Source organism: Phocoena sinus, chromosome 9 (genome assembly GCF_008692025.1).
Source record: "Phocoena sinus isolate mPhoSin1 chromosome 9, mPhoSin1.pri, whole genome shotgun sequence".
Taxonomy (NCBI): domain Eukaryota; kingdom Metazoa; phylum Chordata; class Mammalia; order Artiodactyla; family Phocoenidae; genus Phocoena; species Phocoena sinus.
In genome coordinates this window covers 37,786,985-37,807,945 of record NC_045771.1, presented here as the reverse complement: position 1 = coordinate 37,807,945, position 20,961 = coordinate 37,786,985, and the positions used below count along the sequence as shown (strand labels likewise).

Here is a 20,961-nt window from a genome sequence, read left to right as displayed (position 1 = left end):
AATAAAAGGAAAGAATAGAGCATTATCCTTCCTTTCCTATACCTTAGGGTAATCAAATCGGTGATGAGGGCATGTTTCTCTTTACAGAAGTATTCCAATCAACAAACAAAGAAAGAACGATAAAATACCACTGTTTTGTAACCCTTAAGAGATGACTGGATGGGGGCAACGAGCGTCACTGGCTGCCAACCAGAGCATATAACACAACCCATGAAGTAGTCTTGCAAAAAATGAAAAGATAAAAAATAAAAACAAAATAACATCTTATCAAGCTTCTAGATCTAACTGCTAATTTACAAAAAAACAATAGGAAGAAACATGTTAAATGATCCCACTGATTCACAGTCTGCAAAATCCATACTTAAGGAAACACTTCAGGATAAACAACCTGGATTCTTCAACAAAAAAACTTCAAGGAAAATAAATTAATTCGGGGGAACCTACAGATCAAATAGGATCTAGGAGGTATTTCAACCAATTTCAATGTGTGGCCCTTATTTGGGTCCAGATTCAAACAACAGATGACAAAAACAAACAAAAACCTATAAAATAAAGACTTGGAGAACTGTGAATAAACTGGATATTTTATGATAAGGAATTATTGTTAAAATTTTTAGATGGAATAATGGTATTATGGTTATGTTTTTGGTTAATATACAGACTAAAATATTCTTACATAGCTGAAATGATGTCTGAGATTTACTTCAAAATAATCCAGTGTGAAAGGGAATGGAGGGAGGTGTAGATGGAACAAAATTGGCCTTTTTGATCGCTGGTGAAATAAAATGATGGGTAAACCAGGTTCATTATATATTGTCTCTATTTTTATTTGATATAACTTTAGTTTAAAAAGGACACTGGGGCTGTGTACAGAAGTGATTGCAGCAGGGGGAGGGCAGGAGGGCACAAGGTGACCTCTTATACTACTGCAGAAATCAGGCACTAGATGGCACTATCAGTAGGGAGGTGAGGGGTGGTCAGATTCTGGGTAATTTTGAAAGTACCATAGAGCCACACGATTTTCTGACGGATATGATGTGAACTGTGATGATGATTGTCATTATCTTTAGAGTTTAAAAAATCATTATTTGTACATTCTATTTTATAGCTTTTTCATCTTGTTTAAAATTTTTTAAATAAGCTTACTTTTTAATCAAAAAAATAAAGATCCTGTTTGTTTTGAAAACAATAAAAACAATTACTGAGGAAACAATTGTTCAAAGGCATTATCATCTTTGAAAGAATGGGAGAATATGTTCAATAATATGTTCTGGGGTTACGATTTAGAGAATAAAGGCCCACAGTCTCATCTGAAATCTTTGCTGCTACATGTTTTCAGAACTCAGAATATTTCTGATTTTAGAAAGGTAACATAGGGTGCATATAGTATATTATGTAATCCTCAAGATGTGAAAACATCTTTTGGTGTTCAGAATCTTTTAGATTCTGGCATGGCACATAAGGAATTTCAATTCAGTGTGGCATATATGTATTGAGTACCTACTCTGTGCCCAGATCTTTAGGACCTTCCACACTAGGAATTAAAGCAGTAAACCAGCTTTAATAGAAGGTGGGGACATGCCAGGCAGTGGGAATAAGCGAAAGACATGAGGTTGTCAGAAGTGGGCTGTGTTCAGGGAACAAAATGGCCCAGTTGGGTTTGTTCTGTTTGACAGAATATAAGATTGCATATTCTAATAAAGTAGGCAGCTGATATTTGAAAGGTTGTGTTTTGTAATGCTCCTTTAATCATTATCCCCATGCTGCTTTTTATTAGCGGGGTGTATGTGTGTGTGTATATAATATTTCCAAGGTTAGGAACATTGGTGAGTGTCACAGAATTTAATGCTCTCGGTAGCAAGTAGCTGACAAAGCTCTCTGAATCATTAATGCAGCATGGGTGACTAAGAACATCTCTGTGGGTTGGGCCCATGCCATTCAGCAGGAAGCATAACAATAAGACTTTCTGAGCACTGATGTCAGCAGCCTCTCCTCTTCCGCGAAGGCTGCAGGGTCCACCATGTAAGCAACCAGCTTTGTGGACCCTTGACTCAGACCTGACAAGAACACAACCACACTGATGTAATCTGCTGGACTGAGTTCAATTTGTTAAGGGAGCTGTATGAATTTTTCCACCCAGCAAAATGAAGATGCCATTAAATCCTTAGTGTGATTGAGTAGGATAAGCTGAGGGTGGCTTCAATGCTTAGAGAGATTTCAGGTAGGATAAGCCATTCTTGGAAGAGAATTTGGGCAAGAACTGCTCTTTCTTATTGATTGACAGAGGGGGCTTGTTACTTAAAAAAAGGAAGGGGTTAAATGGTATTTTCACAATTGGCACATTTTCTATCAGCCAGAGGACAGTGGCTTGGCCCGAGACATAATGGATATACCAAGGGTGGGAGAAGGGATGCTTGAGATTGCAGGGCTGTGGCTGACAGCAAGGTGCTGGCAGCTTGAAGAGCAGCCCAGGCACGGGGCGGGGTCTCAGTCCGGATGTGGCTACCTTCAGCAACTGCTCTCTCTGTTTCCACAACTGGGGACTGGAGCTGGGAGGTGTGCTTTACAACCCGAAGGCTTCTTGGGTGCTGTGGTTTCCAGGTTCTATAATGACACCTACTGATTTCTCCACTGGTGCCCAGGGAGACTAACACAGCAGCATCCCTTCTACTGTGAACTGTGACAGCATGGACGTACTGTGTGTCAGATACTGTGCTGGGGCTTGACACTGGCTTCATGTTGCCTTATAAGGCTAGAAGTGATAAACATAACTGGCTTTGGAGTCAGAAAAATCTGGGTTCGAGTTTATCTTTTTTTCAATATCTTGCTATGGAACCTCTGGCAAAGGCTTTTAACCTCTTGTCAAAACTTGTGAAAATGGGGATAAGAATACATACCTCAGATATGGAGAAATGAGAACTCTAGTCCACTGCTGGTGGGAATGTAAATTGGTTCAATCACCTTGGAAAATAGTATGGAGGTTCCTCAAAAAACTAAAAGCAGAACCACCATATGATCCAGCAATGCCACTCCTAGCTATATAGCCAAAGAAAATGAAAATACGAATTCAAAAAGATACATGCACCTCAATGTTCATAGCAGCATTGTGTACAATAGCCAAGATATACAAGCAATCTGAGTGTCCAGCCACAGATGAATGGATAGAGAAGATTTGAGATATATATATATATATCTACACACACACACACACACACAACGGAATATTACTGAGCCATAGAAAAGAATGAAATTCTGCCATTTGCAACAATGTGGATGGACCTAGAGGGTATTATACTTAGTGAAATAAGTCAGACAGAGAAAGACAAATACTCTGTTACCACTTATATGTGGAATTCGAAAGTAAAATAAATGTGTATAACAAAACAAACAAAAAAGAATACATACCTTGTAGCTTTGGTGTGGTGATTAAATAAGTTAATGTAGATAACTTTCTTCCAGTGGCCTGGCACTGAAGGTAAGCAGTGAAGGTCACACAGCTAGAGTAGTTAGCAGAGCTGGAATTCCAGTTCTTCTAACTCAAGGGCCCGAGGTGTTGACATGCTGCAGTCATAGCTATTTTTGAGGAATCCCTCTGACTGGCTGGGCTAGGTCAATGGTAATGTTTCCCTTCCTGCTTTGGTCATAGCGGTCAATAAATATCACAAACATTCACTAACTTACTATGAGTGTTTCCAGGGACTTCGAGTCCCAAGCAGAAGCAATAAATATACAGACTGACACCAGGTGATGAGAAAGTCCTTGAGAATAAGCTCTGATCCTTACCACTTCACGCTTCTCCACTTCAAACCAGCGGGAAATTCCGGGTAAACTCTGCACCAAGTATAATGATGTTCTCTCCACCCAGAGACTCTACGAAATACAAAACAAATTAAGTCCCCGAGTTACCTTTCTTTCTAGTTACTGAGCTATGACTGTTTTGCCGTTTCAGTTTTATCAAGTTTTCGGTTTTGTCAGCTTTTCTTTAGTATTCATTCCAGTACTTTAGCAACCCCTTTGCACTCAGGAAGCTATCACAGTAAGACACACTGAAGCTTATGTAAATTTCATTGTATATCACCTGAAACTTTTTTCTATGTAGAATAGATCATCTACTCCAGACAGCATGCTTAAAAATATAAAAACAGGTCATCACATTATTTTCTTTACTACTTCCCCTAAGTTTCTAATTTAAACTCTCTCCACTCTGCAAGGGGTCTAGCCATTTTTATTTGGAAGAGGTAAGTAGTAGTATCAGCTATTCGACACGGATTAGAATAACAGAATCCTCAAGGAGGAAAGGGCTTTAGGAATCACATAGCCTGATCTTTCTGTTTTAAAGATGACAACACTAAGTCTCCAAGGGGCATGTGACCTGCTCAAAGCTACATTCCCATCACCTGTAGAGCTGCCCCTAGGACCCCTGCACTAGAACTTCCGACTTCTCCATTGCTACAGGCACTGTGCCACGTTTTCTCGTGCCGATATTCACTGCTGTGATACAGGAGGATCTGTATGTAAGAGCCAGGGCTCCCCTGGCCAGGATGAGCACCCTCGTGACACGTGAAACCATGGCTGCCTTTGGTAAGAGCTGCTGTTGATGACGACTTTCTCTTTTGTCAACCAGGCTTCTGGAGGCTTCTGCATCTCTGCCTCATGTTTCTTACTTAAACAAAGCGTATTCCTGCATGGATAATAAACTTGACAAAATTCCTGAAATAGAGCCATTTATTCAACAGCAACGACAAATGGAAGGATTTCTTTGTGCAGCCAAGACCTACTGCAATGAATAGGGCAGAGGCCTGGTGACAGGGGCCCCGCGTGCTCTGCTGGTGACAGGGGGGTAAGCAGATCCAGAAGGGTTCAGGGAGAGGAGAAAGGAATGCTCCAGGTGCTGGGGGGGGAAAACAGAGGAGAAAGCAGGCGTGCCCAGCAACCTGTGGGAGGAGGACAGCGCTTCTCAGAGGAGGTGACACGTGAGTGGAATTTTGAAGAGTGAGTAGGAGTTTGCCAGGCAGAGAGCGGGGAGACGGTGCAGGCAGCAGGAAGCAGCAGGCGCAGAGATGCGAGCGGCTTGTGAAAGGGCGCTTGTGAAAGGGCATGGCAGGAGAGGGAGGGAGAAGCTCGGTGCTGCCGGAGCTGACAGGGAGGGTGGGTGCGTGCAAGGGCAGTTCGGAGCCAGATGCTGAGGGCTGTGAGCACAGGAGTAAGGAGCCAGATTCATTTATTTATTTTAGGAGGGTTGCTACAACACTGATAAATGTTTCACGTGATGGCCAAGAGGAAATGTGGTGCAGCGGAAAAAGCAATGGAGACGGCATCAGAAGGTGCGGGTTCTAGTGCAGCGTCTGGGGTGATTAGAACGCCACTCTGAGCAAGTCATCTGTCCAGCTCTGGTGGATCCTTGGACTTTTTACCTACCGGAAACTTGCAATGAAAAGTATATTACACATTAATGATCTTTAATTGGTTTGGAAGGCCAAAAGAAAAATTAAGGTATCCAAAAGGATTAGAAAATGGTCATGGATCTTTTCAATAACATCCTAGTGCTATTTTCCAGTGGTTTCCTGGCCTTGATATTTAACCCATCAACCTCCTTGCCCAAAGGACTATGCTTTGCTCAGTCCTATCAAAACACTGCAAAACTATCCAGATTTCCCTCTGATCACTTGGCTGTGAGTAACTCCTGAAGTTACTGCTGGGAGCACTGGGGACTGACACTTAGGCAGGGGTGACCAAGGCAAGTTCCACATCAGACAATCACAGCTGATAGGAGAACATCTCCCAGCTTAAGTAGAGATGTTGTGATGAAAGAAATTAAGCCAGGTCACCCACAATCCTACATTCATTTTACATTCTCTGTTTAGGGGGAAATACTGACTTACTGGGGATCTGTGAGGTCTCACTCTGTCACTGTTAACAAGGAAAGAGCAGATTATAGTTTATCGGTGGAACAATCTTGCCCCTTTCCCCCAGGGTGGCTGTGAAGAAACCTTTGCCCAGGCATATCGGAACTGCTGAGGATGGAGAACTCAACCCATGCAACAGTCTATGGTTTGTTTTCATTCTGGGTCCTCTCAGAAGTCCTAGTTACACACCGTTCTAATAAGAAAATGCAGCAAAAGATAGCACAGGACTCTCCCACTGCACCAGCAGGCTCCCCAGTGGTTCTGTCTCAGAATCCCCTGTTCCTTCAGTATCCTTTGCTCATGGCAGTCTCTTGTAACTGAGAATAAATATCCTGAGGTTCCCACAGTTGGTTAAACGTGGAATGAATGAGAGGACCGAGATGAATCATGAGAGCTCAAAACTGGACCGAGGACCACTGCCATTAGAATCGTCATAAACTTCAGGGCTTCCTCTATGACCCAATGAGTCAGAATTCCTGGGCTAAGAAATCTGCTTGATGAGAAAGCACCCCATGTCACCCTGATACATGGTAGAGTTTGAGAACTAGACCACATGATTTCTGGTCCCTTCTAGCTTTATCACTTGACTCTATCCTGAGTAATATTTATCAAGCATTTTGCCCCCAGGAGTTCACAGTCTATCTGAGGAAACCGCGTCTCACAAGACCGGCCCTAGTACCTTGAATTCATTCTCTTTATCTTTAGTGCCTTTGTGAACGGTCTGTCGTAGCGGAATTTCCAGATGTGATTCACTTTATAGAAACTTTTGATGTTGTCCGGGACCACCCTCTCTCTGCAGGACCTCCTGGCTGTCCGGGATGGGGAGTCACGGCATATATCTGCAAATCTAGGATTCAAGAGTCAGGAGGGAACCTGACTTGGCAAACTCCGTGGAAGTCTGGCTGAGCTGAGCTGTGGCAGAGAGGAAGAGGCTGGGGAACAATCTGGTGTTTCTATTTGAAGCCAAGTCAAAACTGCCAAGAAGGCACCAAGAACTCGGTTCATAGCAAATCACCTCTCAAACTACAAAGCCTTAAAGTAGTTTTACATAGGTGATTCTGACAAAGTATCAGTTTGAAATTTCTGTGTCCTGTGAATTTATTTTATCATTGATTTTTTTTTTCTTTTTGGTTGGGGGTGGGTGGGAATGGCTTGGATCTCACATACTCAGGATTGTTTTAATTTTAATCCTTGGTCGTGAGACACTCTGATCTTTAGTGCACATATGGTTCTTTTTAAAATCTGTTTGTAAAACAATGTACAAATACCCATGCAACCGAAGATAGTAACCAGTACTGATAGTAACTCATATGCTCCTGTCTCCAGCCTTCCCACGTTTGTGGTATCCACTCTCTCAATCTTGTATTGACAAGCAGAGTGTTTAGTTATAGTTGATACTTTTAAAAACTACTTTAAAGGCTATCATATTTACTTGTATGTTTACCTTCTTCTCTTCTCATTCAAAGAAGGATAGTAAAATTTTTTCCTTACATAACTTCTTGCTTCTGGTGCATTTAAGTTTCTACTTTGAAATGGCATCTGTAATTTTCAGGGGGGAGTTTTCTGGTCTTCTTTAAGATCATCAGTTTCAGAAAAAGACAGAGGAATTCAAAAAAGAGTGCTGAGGTGAATTCCCTTTGCCTCTAATGCCTGTGTAATTTCAGTTGAGTTGTTCATGTTTAGACAATGGGAGTGTCAATTATACGGCAATTATTAAATGATGAAGTGCTGTCCAGGATGCCATGGCTAAGAGTCCCTGGAAGATACGGGGTGGGGGGGTGGGGGACCCTCTCCCCTTCCATCCAGAATAAAAATAGCAAGGGGAAAAGGGGTAATGATATGTCCCAATAAACATAGTGCTATCATTTCCTTGAACTTGAATCAAGTAGTTTCTACAGGGGATGCCAGGGGAAAATTATTCTAAGGGAAATCCCTAAAAGAAGCTTTAAAAGCAGGGCTGAGATAAGAAAAGTTGTAACTAAAAGGAGGAAAATTCTTTAACAGAATCCTTAAGGGATTTCTTTTCAACTAAATCATGAGAATAACTATCATAATTCTGTCTGGAAGGAGCTAACCTAAAATTAAGACGATGAGAAAGACGGGAGCATAAGAACAGAGCTACTGAAAAGGGATCGGTAGTTGAACCACCTGCATGAAAATGCTCTGCAGCTAAAGGCCAGTGTGATCTAACTGGAATCCAGCCCTTCTAGGTGTGGGATACACTGAGCTTCTGCCTGGAAGATGGTCTCGTCGGGCTGGTTGGCATGCTGCATGGCGATGGCGTGGGGGAACTCGTTCAGCATTCTCTGCTGGAAGGCCTCCAGCCTTTCGTAGTCATGCCCTCGACACACAAACTCTTTATTCTGGAGGTGAAATCAGAAAAAAAAAAAAAAAATTAGGACCATAAAATTGGGTGCTTTAATTACAGAGAGAAGCCAAAATAAATGACAGTGGCGGTAACTAAGCATAGGCCCAACATCAATAGACTATAACCAAAAAATACACTGGAACAGTCTAAAGAATTTACCCAAACATTAAAAATGCAGAGCAAAGGTCATGAGCATAACTCTCTATTGCTTTTAATAAGTTCCAGTAGCATGCCTCACTCTTCTGGGTTCACCTGCATGAGGTGCAAAGGGGCGTCTGATTCTCAGAGCACCAAAGCGCAAAACAAAGCAATCCTGTTCCCTCCAATGTTAGCGAAACACATGCGTTACAGATTATTTTCATAAACTGGATATCAAGTTAAGTGGATAAATTTTCAATTTGGAAGAAAGCAAAGTGAGTGCAATCTCTAAAAATACATTTACTGCACTCTTTCTACAAAGGTCACTGAGATCACCCTTAACACGTTCATTCCTAGATCCTTCCGTATAAAGGAAGACTAGCCTGTCTGCATTCCAGTTCTCAACAGGGCTGGTACAGGATGCTTCCAACTCAGCTCAGCCTTCTGTAGCCAGGAATCCTGTTAACTGGCTGAAGCTAAGATTTGGGACTTTTAAGGTCTTGCTAAATTTTTGTCTGTTTTTGGTTTTGTTCTTACAATATGTATAAACATTCTGTGGTTAGGACTCTCTCTCACTGAGGAAAGAATGGTGAAGGTCATCCTTGATGGAGGCCACAGAGCTGGAGAGATGGGCACTTTTCTAACAAGTGCCTTTATGATTCGGTTATCGATAAGGAGGAACTCTTTCTGACAGTTTTAATAATAATGAAATTATAATTGTTGAGCACACAATCATTGACTAGGCTCTCTGCACATACCTTATTTAACGCAAATAAACTTGAGAGGTTGTTACCATCCGCCCCCCCATTTTATAATTGAGACCGAGGATCAAAATGGTTACATACTTTGTATGAGATTTAAGCTCAGGTCTGAGTCCAAGGCCTGAGCTCTCTCTGTTCTGAACGTGGCCTGGTACGTCCAGGAAAAACTCCTAGGAGCTACTGAGACCAAGAAAGATTGTGGGATAATGTGCCTTGCAGATCTTTAAGAAATACAGTGATTTGTGGTCTGGGGAGTTAAGGCCCAAGGGTCTCAGTGTTTCTCAGCTCTGTGAGGTTTCTGTGATTGCGTCAAAATGCCCCGAGGAAGAAGTCTGGGCCAAAGTGAGGAAGTTAAAAACCACCCGTGGGCAGAGGGCTCGGGGTTGCAGCTGAGAAAAAAAGCAGCTGCAGGCACGCAGAGGAAACAACAGCAGGACTGGGTGCTGAGAACCTGCCACAATTCCCACAAGCCTCTCAGTAAATCACGATCCTTTGAAAAACACAAGCTAAGACAGACTCCATAGAAATTAAGACCACTCCCCAAACAATCCTATATTTAAAAACTTTCTTGATAGAAGTCATACATTCTGATGCTGTATTATTTGCTTTTTTTCTACTCGAAAGATAATCAACAAGGACCTACTGTATAGCACAGGGAACTCAACTCAATACTCTTTAATAACCTGTATGGGAAAAGAATCTGAAAAAGAATAGATGTATGTATATGTATAACTGAATCACTTTGCTGTACACCTGAAACTAATACAACATTGTAAATCAACTATACTCCAATATAAAATAAACTTTTTAAAAAAGATAATAAATTGCTTAATAAGATAATACATACCTTCCTGCATCTTACAGAAGTCCCCAGATAAATATCTGAATACTCAAAAAAACTGAAACAGTTCTAAAAAAATGCTTATACATCACAACAATTTGTAAAATCAGGGGTGTTCCTCTAAGTGTAAAGTCATTCAGTGGTATTAAGAAATCATTTTGGAATAAACATAAATTTTGCGTCATATTTGAGTTTCTGAGAAATAAAGAGGAATTAAGCATTCCTCCATCAATGCTTCTTTTTTTTAAACCACAGCTTTACTGAGATGCAGTTCACATACCAGAAAATTCACCCTTTTGAAGTATGCGATTCAGTTGCTTTTAGTATATTCACAGAGTTGTGCAACAATCAGCATTACCTAATTTCAGATTATTTTCATTACCTCAAAAAGGAACTCATGCCCATTAGCAGTCACTCCCTAGTTCCCCTCCCCTCAGTCCTTGGCAACCACTAATCTATTTTCTGTTTCCATAGATTTGCCTATTCTGGACATTTCATGTAAGTGGAATTACATAACACGTGGCCTTTTGTGACTGGCTTCTTTCACTTATAATTTTCTCAAGGTTCAACCGTTTTGTAGCATATCTCATTACCTCGTTCCTTTCTTATTGCTGAATATTCCATTGTATAGCTGTACCTTATTTTGTTTATCCATTCATCAGTGGATGGACATTTGGACAATTTCCTTGTTTTGACAATTATGAATAATGCTGCTTTGAATACTCGTGTACATGTCTTTATGTGGCTCTATGTTTTCAATTCTCCTGATTATACACACTAGGAGTGGAATTGCTGGGTCATATTTATTAATACTTACTTTTTTTTAATCGTCTTTTTTTTTTTTTTTTAAAGGAAATACATACCTGTGGTATAAAGAATTCCCAAAGAGCACAGGGCATACAATAAAAGTAAATCTTTTTTCCCATCCTTGACCTCAGTCATTCTCCTTAGACAAATCATTATTCAAACATATTCTATGCATATAAAACATTGTCAGTAAAGAACCCATTTTCCATGAGGGTAAAAAAACCCTACTTTGATCATACAATCATATAAATATATTAATTTATGTGAGCTTTAAACATTTTCTGGAAGTTGATCAAACAATGAAAGGAAATTTTTAATGTTGATATTTGTTTTTAAATCAAAGAACAGACTAGAGTCTGATTTCCTAAAAAAAAGGTCTAGCTTCATGATTCCAAAGGGTACAGTGCTCTCTAGAAACCAATAGAGGGTGACCCTTCTCTTTCATTTTGAAGGAAATGCCATTTATTTCTAGAAAAAAACTGTTTTCAAAAGAACAGTGATACAGAGATTGATTTATTCCAATTGACTTTTTAACAAAATTCATTTTATTAGCTGATGCAGTCCCTCTAATTTGCTAAATTCCCTTTAAAATTATGGCTCCTAAACTGCTTCTGATTTTTACACTTTTAATTAACACTAATTGCACATACTAGATAGACATCTAGGATACTTCCTAATATACTTGCTAGCTGAATTCAGAATTTGATCAGGGCTACAACACTTTTGTGGGCTGCTTTCTCTATAAAAAATATTAAAAATCATATTGTATGACTCATTTGGTATAAAGACAAATAGATGAATAATAATCTAATGTATAATATACATTATAATATATACTATAACATTTTCTTTAACCTAAAAGTTCACTTTTTTTCTGGGACTTTCCTGGCAGTCCAGTGGTTAGGATTTCACCTTCCAATGCAGCGGGTGTGGGCTCCATCCCTGGTCGGGGAGCTGAGATCCCACATGCCTCATGGCCAAAAAACCAAAACATTAAAAAAAAAAAAAAGAAGCAATATTTTAATAAATTCAATAAAGACTTTAAAAAATGGTCTACATCAAAAAAAAAAAATCAAAAAAAAAGTTCACTTTTTTTCTTCTGATTTTTAAAAAGAAATTAAAACAGTTTTATGGGCCATCTAAGAATAATATGGTCTCTAAACACTGTATCTACTGTGCATAATGGATCAGGTAGCCCTGAGTACGATAAGAAAACATCATCTTTGCATGATTTTGAGCCAAGAGAGGAAGGGGATCTGCAGTAGCAGAGTCATGTCTGGACCCTCCTGTGGGGTCTCGGCCCTTTGTGCAGCTCACAGCTCTAGAACGTCCTTCCTTCCCCTCAGAACTTGGACCCAGGCCCTGTGTACTCTGTGGGGGGTGGCTGATGACAGCCTAGGACCAGCATGTCCATTTTCAAGATGTAGTCTTTCAAATTCAGCATGTGTTCTGAGTTTGCCACTATTTTTTATCTGGAATCAAGTTTTCCTTTGTCTTCAGGCAGGTCCATCTGCAGAGCCAACAATGTGACCGGGTACGTCACGTGGCTCCTCTTTAATCCAACAAAGAGATTTTACTTATGTCTGCGTGGCACCCAAATACACGGTCATTTCAATCAGCTAAAGATGATTGATTTGTTATTTGAGCATTTGTTCTATGTAATACTAAATCAATCTTTGCCTATGGTGTTTGGGTATTTTATATATATGTATGAATAAAGGTTTTATATATATTAAACCTTTATTCTGAAAGGCAGGTAAGTTAATGATTATTAAAGAAGAAATGAAGTCAAATCTTTCTTCTCTCTGTTCGCTTTCAAGTACCCCCATCCTGTATCTATCCATAGGTACTAACAGTTAAAGCAAGGTATTTAGGGCAACATAAATACCAAAATATTTGTATATTGAGATTTAAAGTTTGTAATGAATTCACTCAGTGTTACAAAATTATCCTCGATACTTCTCCTTAGTTGCCTGGGGAGGTGAATTCCCTCTCCCAACCAATGCTTTTAGGCAAGCAAGTGTAAGTGGGATGTTACTTATCGAAATGTTATATAAGTATTCAAGCACATAAGAGGACTACTCGGTACAGTGTGAACAATGGTGAGAATGGAATCAAGTATTTTACTATCCAGTAGGTACCTTAGAGAGTCTGGAAAATTTTCCTTTGTAGAAATAGTTTTCTACTAGCAATAAATTGCATCTCTTTGCTGGGTGCCATTTAGCTTTTCACAGAATCGACTAGGCCAAAAAATGCTCTTCACGTGATTCTGGAGGAAGAGTTTGCATATAATGTGAAACTGCTGTTTTCTGCAACTCCAGCCACTTCTATTCAATGTTAACTCTACGGAAACCGCATTCTGAAGAGAGACTCTCTATCATACAGGGGAAGCAACTGTAATTTCCAGAGACTGCTCATGAGATATAGTAAGCTTAGAAACTTAAGAAGAAAAATCAAATGATTATTTGGAATCTTGGGAAATTACTAGACGAGTGTGTTTGCAAACTACAAAGTTAAAAGAAAATCTCACGACGTTATTTTACCCTGTCTTAAAAGGATAAATGTCATTCAGATCTTAGTTTGCTTGATTGGGATATCTATATTGGAAGTATAAAGGCCAATTAAAGAGTATATTACTTACTCTTAGAAAATGGAAATTTCTTCCCATAAAATCCAACTCTGAAGAACTCTGGTTCAAGACGTTGCTGGTCCATAATTTTGTCATACAAAGAGGCTTCCATCATCTGGCAAAGAACAGGGGAAATTTTAATCATTTTATCTCATCTTTTAGCTCTACCACTTTATAGAAGAGGATATTTCTTCTATAAAAAGGAGAACATCACTTTAGTTCAGTTTGCAGAAAAGAAGGTTTGACTCCCTTTCTGTGCTTTAAGGCAGGGATCAGCAAACTTACTCTGTAAATGACCAGGCAATAAATATTTTAGACTTTGCAGGCCACATGGTCCCTGTCACAATCACTCAATTCTGCGAGGCACACAGGCTGCAGTTTCCCGACCCCTGCTTTAAATGATCGAGTATGTTATTATATGTTCTTACCAGAGAGAATGATTTCTATGCACCTGGTCTATCGAGGAAATATTTTCTTCACAGTAAGATAAAAATTAACATGAACTGTTAGAGGCAAATTCTGGAGAATTCTCGTACTCACCTGTGGATTTGGTTTTCCTGGGTCATGGTAATTTGGGACATTTGGAAGGTGCAACCTTGTACAGGTTGGACAGGGATAAACCAATAAACCAAACCAAAGGAAGGCCCATAGTGCAAAGTGCTGTCTGGGCTGAAAGCTCTTAAATGTGTCTTTGACAAGGTTGGAACTACGAAGTACATAAAGCTTATGGTTCCCCATTCATGGTATTATCATCCCCAGGGTTTTCCACAGAAAGACTAATATTTCACTTGAAAACATTCCCCCTTCCCCCACCCCCAGTAACAGCCCCCCAAAGAGCAGTTGGCAATGAAGTGCAATGCTTTGGGTTTATAAAAATCTTAGTGACTATGGCACCCAAGGGTTCTAATGGGTAAACACTGTAACCTCGATTCTATTCCAGGGACAGGATGCCAAGAGAAGCACAACACATTTTTATATAAAACTGCAGTGCCTGCCAGCGCCCGCATGATGGACTGAAGTTAAAACAAGGTTTTTCCTCCTTGGTTTTGATGTTAGGAGAAATATCGATGAACTGCTGACATGAAATACTACGCCCAAAGTACAGGGCCAGCTCCCGCCAGCTGAAAAAGTTACTTGTGGTGTAAGGGATTTTGAGCTGTTAAAGGTTTATGAGATCATCTCTTAAATTGCTACCTCAGAATTAAAAGGAAACATCATCGTCTTTTTTTAAAATGTATATATAAAAGCTGATGATCCTGTTTTAGAAACCCTGAAGAGCTTAAGTGTTACAAGATGACACCAAATGTTCATGACTTTAAAGAATAGGACTTGGAGTACCAGAGGGACTTGCATGAATTTGAAATAAAAGAAGTTATAAAAACATTTGTTCAGGGACACAAAATATTAGACTCCTTGGGCTCTTGGGTACTAAGACCTTGGTTTCAGTTTAGCAAATAAAAACATATTTCTGAAGTGAAAAAGATTTGACACCTATAGAAGTTAACCCCCAAATAGTTAAAAACGTGTCAGCTAGTCATTTTTACTCTTTTGCTGGTGCAGATTATGGGACTAAGAATGGTACATTGTTACAGAGATTTGTGTTCAAGTGGCAAGCTCTTCTAATAGTGTAGAGAGTTTCCTCAACAAACTGAAAGTACTTATCTTGGGTTAAATTTTATATTCATACGTCAGATGCGTTTAGAATAGATCAAGGGCTCCCTTTCTGTATATTAATCAGAAAAATCACACAGATCAACATGCTATTTCTCTGTATAAAATAGAGGAGTATGCTTCAGAGGAAAGGCATCTTTAAAAAGCTTTCTGCAAGACATATCAAGACTATCACAAAGCTAATCTCATTGCGCCATATTGGAAAGCTAAGCAGAAAAGGATTCCGTAACACGATTAGGATGCATCCAGGTACCTTACCCTCATCTTGCTCAGGTTTTCTATAATCATAATAACTTTCGTACTGCTCTGCAATCTTCCGGCACAAGAGGATGCCATTCTCCCAACACTGTGGACAAATGAATGACATAAATGTTCGTGATCTCACAACATTTACTAACTCCCACCCAGAGGTCAGGAGGTGACTGCTTTCAGATGATCAAGCCTTACTTCTTAATCTTTATAACCTACCCTTAAGGTACCACTGCAATTTTATGCATGAAAAACAGCATGTAATTAATGTGGCTAGCTATTAAAAATCTTTAGAGAATGGGAAATGATAACCCACCACAAGTCATTAACATATGGCACAAAAACAACACTTCCTGGCATCATTTCAAAATTATCAATGTTGAAGATGTGGTGTGTATATATATATATACATACATACATACATATAATGGAAGATTACTCAGCCATCAAAATAATGAAAATAATGTCATTTGTAGCAACACAGATGAACCTAGAGATTATCACTAAAGCAAAGTAAGTCAGACAGAGAAAGACAAATACCATATGATATCACTTGTATGTGGGATCTAAAATACAACACAAATCAACATGTCTATGAAACAAAGAGAGACTCACAGACACAGAAAACAGACCTGGTTGCCAAGGGTGTGGAGGTGGGAGAGGGATGGAGTGGGAGTTTGGGTTTAGCAGATGCAAACTAGTATATATAGGATGGATACATAACAAGGTCCCTACTGCATAGCACAGGGAACTATATCCAATAGCCTGTGACAAACCATAATGGAAAAGAATATGAAAAAAAAATATATGTACAACTGAGTCACTTTGCTGTACCAAAGAAATTAACACAACATTGTAAATCAACTCTACTTCAATAAAAAATTTTTTAAAAAGTAATAATTTATAGGTAAAAAACAAAGAAACAAAATTATCATCTTGAAATAACTGCTGTTCCACAATGGTCAAGGAGATGAATAAACAGGCCCTCAATGCTGGGGTGGGGGGAACTGCCACCGACCCCTAAGGCCCAATTATCCACAACTGGCACAGCGGATTCCTTGTTTGGCCCAATTTCACTTGGAAAATTATGAGGGTTTAACCCAGCTAGTTACTCTAAGGAGAAATGCAGAAATCCTTTGATCTAGCTCAGGTATCGGCAAATTTCTTTCACCAAACAGTAAATACTTTAGGTTTCGTGGACCATACAGCCTTTGTCACAAACCACTCAACTGCTGTTAAATCATGAAAACACATCCGTATAGACACACATGAGCTTGTCTGGGTTCCAATAAAACTTTATGGACAATGAAAAGGGAACTTCATGTAATTTTCTCATGTCAAATCATTCTTCTTTTGATTTTGTTCAACCAATTAAACATGTAAAAGTGATTCTTAGATTGTGGGTCAAACAGAAAACAGTCAGTGAACCATTTGACCCATGGGCCGTAGTCTCCAAGCCCTGATCCAGCACAAGCTCCTGAGAATGGGCCAAGAGATGCAGCCAGAGGTTTTGTAACAGCTCATCTTAAGGGGGGAAACTTTACTGCAGGAGGGCACAGAGGCATTTCTTTGCTATTAATCGTAATGAACGATATGTCAGTGTAGTTTGATAAATAATAGAAGAGGAGAGGAAAGAAGCAATTCCCTTTCATCAAATTTTTAGGTGTACCCAATTATGTCTTATAAGAGAACGACAGCCACTGGTTGTATTTTAATTTCCTGTTTAACCTTGGCACTTTGGAAGATATACGTAAATCTAAGACACATATCACCAAAGCATCCAAGTGTTCAAATCAACTGGGGTCAGATTCACAATTATTTTTCTTCAAGAGCACTGCAAACCCTTGAAGAGGGAGCAGGGGGCAGGGAGGTGATGTGCTGAATTGCCTTATTAGCTCAGGGAGGTTTTCAGCACCCCATGGCAACTCTCAGTATATGACGGGATGCCATAAAATGCTGTGAACAAATTTAATTTCATTTACTTTACCTTAAAAAGAAAGTGGAAGGAGGCAGATTACTACATGCCAATCTGGGGAGCTGAGTGAGGTGTGATAATGGTTTTTCAGAAAATAAAATGCCTGGGTGTCAAAACCTCTAGATCAGTGTTTCTCAAGGTGGGGTCCCATGTTCATACACATTGGAATTTCCTGGAGTCCTTGTTAAAATTGCAGAATCCCTTGCCTCAAGCCAGACTTACTTAATCAGAATGTCCAGGAATAGGGCCTGGGAATCTTAATTTCAATAAACTCTTTGGAGTCTTTAATGCACATTGAAATTCGAGGGCCCCTGCTTGAAGAGGTGGCCATCAACGAACTAAAGGAAATGTGACAATCACCTTGCGAGATGCCACGGGTGGGCGGGGCCACCTACCTTGCCTCTGTCAAAGTTCTGGATGATGGCGAGGTGCAGGTGCTCCTTGCGCTGCCATTCTGTCTGCATGGGGTAGGTCAGGAACTCCCGGAGGGGCCGATCAGACCATTCCAGCAGCTCATCATATAACAGGAGAGTATACGCGGCCTCTGAAATTCAAGTGGGAAGGTGATGATCGAGACAGGACCCCAAAGAACCTCCCTTCAAACGGGGCTGGTTTGGGACAAATTGGAGAAAATACTATTTTCTGAATGTCATGATACTAAAGAAAAAAATGTCCAGAATATATGCAACAGAAGGTTAATGAATGATGAGTTCCCCTGGGAGATGGAATTATCAGAGATTTGTGTTTGAATCTTTTGGTTCTCTTTATTCTCTCTTTCTCTCCTTCCCTCCTTTTTTTTTCCCCCATAACGTTCATATGCTACCAGCATATGATAATAAAAATAAAATGTTTAAGGGTATCTCTGTAGCTGGTTCAAAGATGTAGGTAGGGGAGACATGCCTTTGTTTGCTCGGAAGTTCACGGGTAAAATCCCTTGGAGTGGGACTATGGGCATCTTTCAAAAGGCATGCTTAGGAAGCAAAAATGGTAGCTAAATTCTCCTGGATAATAAAAGGCTGAAAAATCTGAGAGTGGTGTGTGTGTGTGTTGTGTGTGTGTGTGTGTGTGTGTGTGTGTGTGTGTGAGACAGAGAGGGAAAACAAACTGCGGGGGGCTGTGTGCTATGACCCCCATGGTTAGTCCCAACAAATCTTCAGTAATGGCTACTGAAGTCATGACATGTTTGGTGTGGTTGGAATTTCTTGGGGAAACGTGAAAAGAGATGACATTCTATACACACGTGTGAAAATGGTGACCCACAGGCTTAAGCATAGTTGACAGGTAGTGTATTTAACAGAATAATTGCTATTCTGCAGGTCTCTTCTTTTCCTGAACCATAGATATGGCCAAATACATCAAGATAGGAACCAGAATTCACTGTCACCCGATGAAGGACTATAATAAGAATAATCTAACACTATAACAGCCAACTCATTTACTGCATTGAATAAAATGAACAAACCCTTATGTTATTTATCTATTTAACTACCACCCTCCACACACGTCTCAAAAGACACAGTAGGAGCTTTTACCACAATATCCATAAATGGTAATTCTTTTTTTCACTTATTTGCTGGAAGGGTAACTACACATAAAGCTCTTAAGTAACATGTTAAGTTTTAGTACTATGATTTGGCTATCTCAATGTATAACATATAGTTGCGATAAAGAGCTAGATTCCTATCATTTTTCTCTTTTCTCTCAAGTGTAGAAGTCCTGTAAGGCACAGGCTCTGGCGGTTCTTCCTCTTTAATTACCTTTGGTGAGCTCAGTCCTGTAGCTTCAACGACTGTAGCAAAAGCTTTCATCACCCACCAGCAGTCTCCTATCCCCCAGCATTCAGTTTGTGCACTGTTACCAATATGACTTTCCTTCACTGCAAATGATCACATTGCTCCCTGATTAAAACTAGCCAATGACTCTAAGTAACTAACAGAACAAATTTATATTTCCTAAAGTGACAGAGAAGGCTGCCCATGATATGGTCCCTCCAGCTCACATATTCCCACTGTTCCTCCACTTATTGCAGGTAAGAAGGAGCCCACCACTGTCTCTCCTAGAGGCCTCCAGCCCCCTCGACCCCATTATCAGCTTTTGCTGAATGAAACAAGATGCATCCTGACCCAGAGACAGCTGCCCACCAGGGGACAGAGGTGGCTTCTCTTGCTTGGGCACTGGACCAAACCCTTTCTTGTGGTGAGATGGAGAGAGGGAATATCCGCTAAAGGGTGTTGGTTAATAAGTGGATGCAGAAACAGCTGAATTGCCACAACGTAGGTTGCCATGGAAGACTGCTTTACAGAGGACAAGAATGGTGATGATAATAACCAGATCATCAGAGCTGTGCTGTATTTGAATAGCCTTCTACTTTTCTCTGAGGCCTTCCTGAGATAATTTCCTAATCTTTAATTACCCACATATTCTTATCCTGCCAAGCACCTAAGAAAACCCCACGTGTGTCTTTGTTTTTCCATCCACACTCTTTGCTTGTGTTATCCGAACAAACTAAGGTTCCCCTCACTTATCCCACCAACTGACACCTATGGTCCTTCACAGCCTGTTCCTTCAAGCCTTTCCGCTTTAACTACTAAATAACTTCTATTTTCTCTTAGCGACGCAGCTCAGGAATTATCATCTTTGTCTCTCAAATTTCTTGTGTGTCTCCCCTGAGCACTCAAAAAATATACCCTTAGACTAACCATGTCACAGTGAAAAGGGGGAGGGGTGAGGACTGAGGGTCCTCACTCCCCACAGTTGAAGCCTGCAGCTGACCACAGGGTGGTACCTAAAAGGCAATGAAGGTCAAATTCACAGAGACAGAAAGTAGAATGGTGGTTCCCAGGGGCTGGGGGAGGGGAAAATGAGAAGTTATTGTTTAATGGGTACAGGGTTTCAGATTGGACAGGTGAAAAAGTTCTGGAGACGGATGGTGGTGATGGTTGCACAGCTATGTGAATGTACTTAATGCCACCGAACTGTCCACTGAAAAATAGGTAAGATGGTAAATTTTATGTTATGTATATTTTACCACAATAAAAAAGCGAAAAAAAGGGGGAGCAATGAAGAGTTTCTAATCCCTAAACTGCTTTCCAAATCATGTTTGCCCTGGGAAGGTCCAGGGGATGGCTGGAAGGTCACGTGTGGGTGACTTGCCCCTGGGAAGTGTGGAAAAACAAGTAAGCATTGGTGGGCCAGCGGAGGAAGCTGAAAAATGATGGAGTGGTGACATGGGAAAGGTGTGAAAACAAATTACACCTGTTTCAGAATTTGATTCGGGAAAATCATGATGAATACCTGAGGTAAACAGTGTGTGTAAAGGAAGCATTAAAGGAAACATGTATGCCTTTGAGGTGTTAACAACAGACTACTAAGGTTGTTTGAACACATTAACAAATTGTAAATGTTTTATTATATGTTGTATACTTATTCCTCTACATCTTTAGAAGACAATACTACATATTGAAAAGAGAAGGATGAATCACATCCAGAATTTCCAATAGACAATGTTTTTTAAAAGTGTTTATAATTCTGAACAAAAGGCATCATCACATAATTAAATATGGGCTATCTCATTCCATCGTTCTGAGATGTGTACAATGAGGGACACCAATATGCA

General features: G+C 40.1%; 1 protein-coding gene across 1 annotated transcript in view; it reads right to left on the bottom strand.

Moving 5' to 3' along the window:
• DOCK4 (dedicator of cytokinesis 4) overlaps window positions 1–20,961 on the bottom strand; it is a 501,134-nt gene that overhangs the window by 23,724 nt on the left and 456,449 nt on the right. The window contains 10 exon segments of the mRNA XM_032643431.1: window positions 3,784–3,870; window positions 6,586–6,623; window positions 6,626–6,689; window positions 6,691–6,729; window positions 6,731–6,753; window positions 8,128–8,277; window positions 13,469–13,565; window positions 15,380–15,397; window positions 15,399–15,467; window positions 17,741–17,889. Of these exon segments, the coding sequence (XP_032499322.1) occupies window positions 3,784–3,870; window positions 6,586–6,623; window positions 6,626–6,689; window positions 6,691–6,729; window positions 6,731–6,753; window positions 8,128–8,277; window positions 13,469–13,565; window positions 15,380–15,397; window positions 15,399–15,467; window positions 17,741–17,889 (734 nt within the window).